The 4,987-nt window shown below is 42.1% G+C and overlaps 1 protein-coding gene across 2 annotated transcripts in view; it reads right to left on the bottom strand.

Moving 5' to 3' along the window:
* SH3BP2 (SH3 domain binding protein 2) overlaps positions 1–4,987 on the bottom strand; it is a 40,198-nt gene that overhangs the window by 5,380 nt on the left and 29,831 nt on the right. For both annotated transcript variants that reach the window (XM_019526432.1, XM_019526431.1), the window contains exons 4-8: positions 4,038–4,155; positions 3,433–3,503; positions 2,937–3,025; positions 1,755–1,823; positions 512–1,178 (exon numbers count right to left, since the gene is read on the bottom strand). In XM_019526432.1, the coding sequence (XP_019381977.1) occupies positions 512–1,178; positions 1,755–1,823; positions 2,937–3,025; positions 3,433–3,503; positions 4,038–4,155 (1,014 nt within the window). The remainder of the gene's footprint in view (positions 1–511; positions 1,179–1,754; positions 1,824–2,936; positions 3,026–3,432; positions 3,504–4,037; positions 4,156–4,987) is intronic.

Here is a 4,987-nt window from a genome sequence, read left to right as displayed (position 1 = left end):
AGCAATTAATGCTGCCACTGCTCTCCCACTGCCAAATTTCTGCACCTGTGGAATGGATCTGGCCTGCAGGCTGGCAGCTAAGCACCACTCAATAGTTTAACTTTCTCTTGAAAATTTCCAGGGATGGAGATTCCACAATGTCTCTAGGTAGCCTGGTCCAATGCTTAATCAGTCTCTCAGTCAGAAAGTTCCTTCTAATCGCTAATCTAAATTTCTTCTGCTGCAGTTTGGAAGCCTTTGCTCCTAGTCCTGTCCCCTACAGCCACAAAGAAGGAGTCTCTCTCTAAACTCTTTACAAATCATGCTTCAGGTATGTGAAGACTATTTTCTAACCTCTCCTTCAGTCTTCTAGCTCTTTCAACCTGTCCTCATAAGGCAGGTGTCCCAGGCCTCTAATCATTTTTGTCACTCTTTCTAATTTGCCCATATCTTTCTTCAAATACAGGGCCCAAAACTGAACACAGTACTCCAGGTGAGGTAAACATGCAGTAGGAAACTGGGCAATACTTACTGTAACTGAGGAAGCACAGCCTTCTCTGGTTTAGGTTTGATTCCAGGTATGGGTGGCGGATGGCCAGGCACAGGCAGCTGGTGGCCAAATAGGGACGGAGGGTGGCCAGGGAGAGGTGGTGGATGGCTGGGTAAAGGCGGCTTAGGCAGCACTTGTGGCACAAACAGTCCAGGCTTGCCAAGTTCTTTGGGCACTTTGACCTCAATTGGCTTCTCAGACAAATGCGCTATTTTGGGTTTGCTGCCTGGTAATGGAGGTGGGGTCCATTGGGAAAGGCTTAAATTTTTTAGTTTCTCACACCCTTCTGGACTGGCAAAAACATGACCAATAGACAGAGGTTCTGGTGATGGTGAACAGCTGTCTTTGTTGAAGGCACTCTTTTTGAAATGAGGTATGGGGGGAAGAGGAGGTGGCACATCGCTCATCCTCCTGTTTGATGGCTGCATCTTGAGATTAGGTTCAGCTCTGCAGTGCAGCTGGGATTCCCTCACGTGCAAGAAGTCCTCAGATTTTATATCGGGCAAGCTTCTTTTAGGTGGAGGAGGAGGAGGAAGCTGGGGCCCGGTGGATTTGCCCGGAAAAGAGCGTGCCCTTGATTCTGCGTAAGCAGCTTTTCTGATGTGAGGAACTGGCGGTGGCGGGTAGGCTGGTGGGAGGACCATGTTATCTGGTGAAGAAAAGCCCCGCAACACAGAAAATTAAACTGAATAAAATCAATGAGATTTTTTCCCCCCCTCAGTTAAGTAGAAATTTCCTGTAAGGTATTTCTAGGGCATAAATCTTCATCTGTTAATGTCACTGCTACCAAGTCTGAACTGTCACACCCAATTCTGGACTTTATCAGTGCTGAATCTTACAGTGTTTACTCAGACAAGTCACATTTAATGCTACCAAGAGCTCTGCCATTGTTAAAACAGAAGGAATGGACTCTATGTAAAAGCCAGGACTATGGTTAAAGGCATCCATTCTTTTGAGAGATCTACAGAGAAAGAGACTTTGCACCTTGTGGATCATGACTAACCACGACGTTTCTTTGAGGATTTAAAGCATCCTCCATTGCTACTAATTTTAATAGGAAATTAACTATGAATTATAAATTAATGCATTATGATGCCAGTTCTTCTTACTTGTTCATTACTTTATTTGCCTGCAGGGCTCTTTGTGCCATCAAGTTGAAATACCTGTCTATAGATAGTTCTCTCACGGATGTCACCTTTATTTAAGATCTTTGAATATCACTTACCATCTGGTTTCAATGAGTCTGGAGTATCTGGTTGCAAGTAAGATTCTTCATCCTCTTCCTGGTCATAGTCTGCAAGTAAAAATAAATGTGTTAAATACTAAGCAGCACTCATGGGGACCAAGTCACAGCAACACGCATTTGGTGCTTCCTGTTAAAAAAAGGAAATATTTTTTTTATTATGAACCTGGATTAGGAAGGCAGAAGCTCACTCTCTCCTTAATCTAGCTAGCTCACAGAAGTACCACACATCCTTTCCAGTCCCTTGAATGAAAGAAAGCAAAAAAGAATAAAATGCCAAAACTGGTGTCAAAATGAATCCCGAGGATCCTGGTAATGTTGGATTGGAAGCATTGTTTTCTAACATGTTTTTTGGCCAGGTAATCAGCCACTGACATGTGTAAGATATCCCAAGCAGCCCACAGGATTTCAGTAGGTCTACCTTTTTAATGTGAACCAACTACAGCAAAGGCAGCCATGGACCTTGGGGACTACACAGAGGGCAGGGAAGTTTCAAAAGTCTCCATGTGTCATTTTCAAGTCTAAGTCCCACTGAATTCCACACATAGGCACTATTAAAAACATTTCCCTCTCTTTACTGTAGCTGGTGTATAGGACCCTAAGAATACCTTGTTCCTTTCCTAGCTGTGAGAAGATAACACCAAAAGTCATTACATTGTTATTTTAAGATTTTCAGAATAAACATTTAAGCAATTAAAGCTTTATGTAGGCACCGTGAAAATAAAGGGGACTTGATATGATAGTCATATGTAATAGAGATCATTAACATTCCTGTGCCACAAAGGGAGACAAGCCTCAAATGTTTGTGTCACCCAACCTTTTGCCAGACTGACTGACCAGGCATAAACAAATGACTAAGTATGAGCCTAATCTTAAAGTATTCAGTACATTTCTGAGCTTCTTCAGCTGCTGCCACTTTCACAAAGGGTTTACAGTGCTGGCCTCATATGCATTCCCTAGCCTACATTTACTGGAGCCAACCACACATCGTGATAGCAGGCGTTAGTACATTACTGCTGCAAACATAGCCAAATAATTCATATGCTGTGTGAGCTTTCTGCTACAAATCTAGAGTGCCATGGGAAGAGGGAGCAATCAAAAAGTTTCAGTTATTGACAGGGAAAGGGATAGAGGAGGGGCACTTATCCAAGAATAAATACTCACCTTCATTTTCTGTGGAATGATGGGAGTATTTGATATCAACAGGACGTTCGACTGAGCCATAGAAACTGTCTGCATCGGAACCAGAATCGCTATAAAATGAAAAGCAAATAAGTATCAGCTGAGTATGCACCAGTGCCTTATGGGTATTCTACGATGAGAGATACAGGTTAGTAGCACTTAAGCAACTGCCGGGGTAGACCCCTGAAAGGAGCCAAGAAAAAAATAACCATATTCATTTTCCAATTAAAAGTCAAATAAATTGTTTTACACTTAAAAATTCTTGTGAAGTTGATATTTTAAATCATCTTCACAGAGGATTATTTTTTGTGTGATGTCCTGAGTCAGCTGTTGCTGGCAATCACTACACCTGTTATTATTTGCTGCTAAACAATGAGTTTTATTTTACCAGCTGCAAACCCCTCCCCCCGGAAGCAACCTTATCAAGGGCAAACGTAAGAATGAGCAAAGTAATGGTATGATTAAAACAGATGCATACCTGAAATCTACTATTGTTTCCTTCTTCTCATGATAATGATCTATTTCCCTCCTCAGTGAGAGCATCCAGCTCTGAAAAAGTAACACACACAAAAATCAGCTGCCTTCTGCAAGGTTAGAGGTGCCAGCAGTTATGGGTCTGCAGCATACCAGTATTTACCTGCCTGCCTCAAGGGGATGCTGTGAAGTTTTACCAGTTAATGTGCTTTGAACAAAGGTCTATAACACAGTCTCAAAATACCTCTAATTCCTGAACTTAATGTAACATCCTCTCAAATACCTATTTAAAGCTAGGTCACTTATGTTATACATGGGGCAGACATTCCATACAGTGATGCTATTATTTATGAAAGTTTTTACAGAATTTATATCTTGATCACCCCTAAAGACATCCAGGACATTTAGAACACCAGTTCTAGCTATTCTCTGAATTAGGTGCCAATACCTGGATGAGCACAATCATGAGAATGGGCTTCTCTGAAAATCATGGCCCACAAGAGCCAAGCACCCAAACCTCATTGCTGTTGGAGTATCTCATTCGCTTCAGATCCTTTAAAAATTGCAAATTAATTCCCCCATTCCTCATCTCCTCTAACAGGAATTTACCTTTCTTTCCTCTTCAGAGGAGGCAGAAAATAACCAGGTTCTGTGCTTCTTGCTAATGTGAACCAACTTGAAAGGGAACACGTTGCTTGATGTTGTCTCCTCAGCTGCCCGCATAACCCTGGGCACCAGAAAGCAGGGTAAAAAGCTGAGTCAATGCAGTTAGCTTCATTAGGCAGGTAAAAAGACGCCTAACTGTTCAAATGGCCCTTTGGCCAAGTTTGCCCAAAGTAAAAATAAGTCAAAGACACAGGAACCTTTATACCAGGAAAACAGAGGAAAGGGTAGAGCCCACAGAGAGGCCCTTCACTAACCAAATCACACAAAGCATGGCCACGTCAGTTTATAAACATGTTGCCTTAAACATTTTACCAAAGTAAGTTATTGCTTCAGCTTCATAGCATGAAGGTATCTGTGCAGACATGCTCCACATTTCAGGAGTCCACACTAATAGACAACACGGGACAATCTCAATGGCTTTTCCATGAACAGAAAGGGACAACCAAAGTTAACATCACCCTTCGTTTTGCTTCTTCACTTACTTCAGTGGGCAACCATGCTTTTAAAGCAATGCACCTACTGCAGCTTAATGCATATAATCCAGTCTTTCAGCAACTGGGTTAAATTCAGTTTCTGTCCTTCCTCTCCCTTCCAGGTATGTCCTCACTCTCAAGTGAGAGAGACCCCTAAGGAAATTATTTACAGATTTACAATACAGGAGTTTGGGAGTTAAAAAACAACAGACTGGAGCTTTAAGTGGTAACACTTTTTTCCAGAGTATCCGAAGTTGCTTATTCAGCATAAGCTACAAGGAACTTTGATTAGGGTTTTCCCCTCTCCCTTTTTAAATGCCAGTTTCCTTCTCCAGGAACAACTCACTTGGTAGAAACCTTTAGGCACAATGGATTTTGAACCTTGGAGACAGACTGCCAGAAATGCCTGGCTCTCTATGC

Source organism: Gavialis gangeticus, unplaced genomic scaffold (genome assembly GCF_001723915.1).
Source record: "Gavialis gangeticus isolate Ggan-Ray unplaced genomic scaffold, GavGan_comp1, whole genome shotgun sequence".
NCBI lineage: Eukaryota > Metazoa > Chordata > Crocodylia > Gavialidae > Gavialis > Gavialis gangeticus.
Note: the sequence above shows the minus strand (reverse complement) of the source record. Positions and strands in the feature narration are given on the sequence as shown.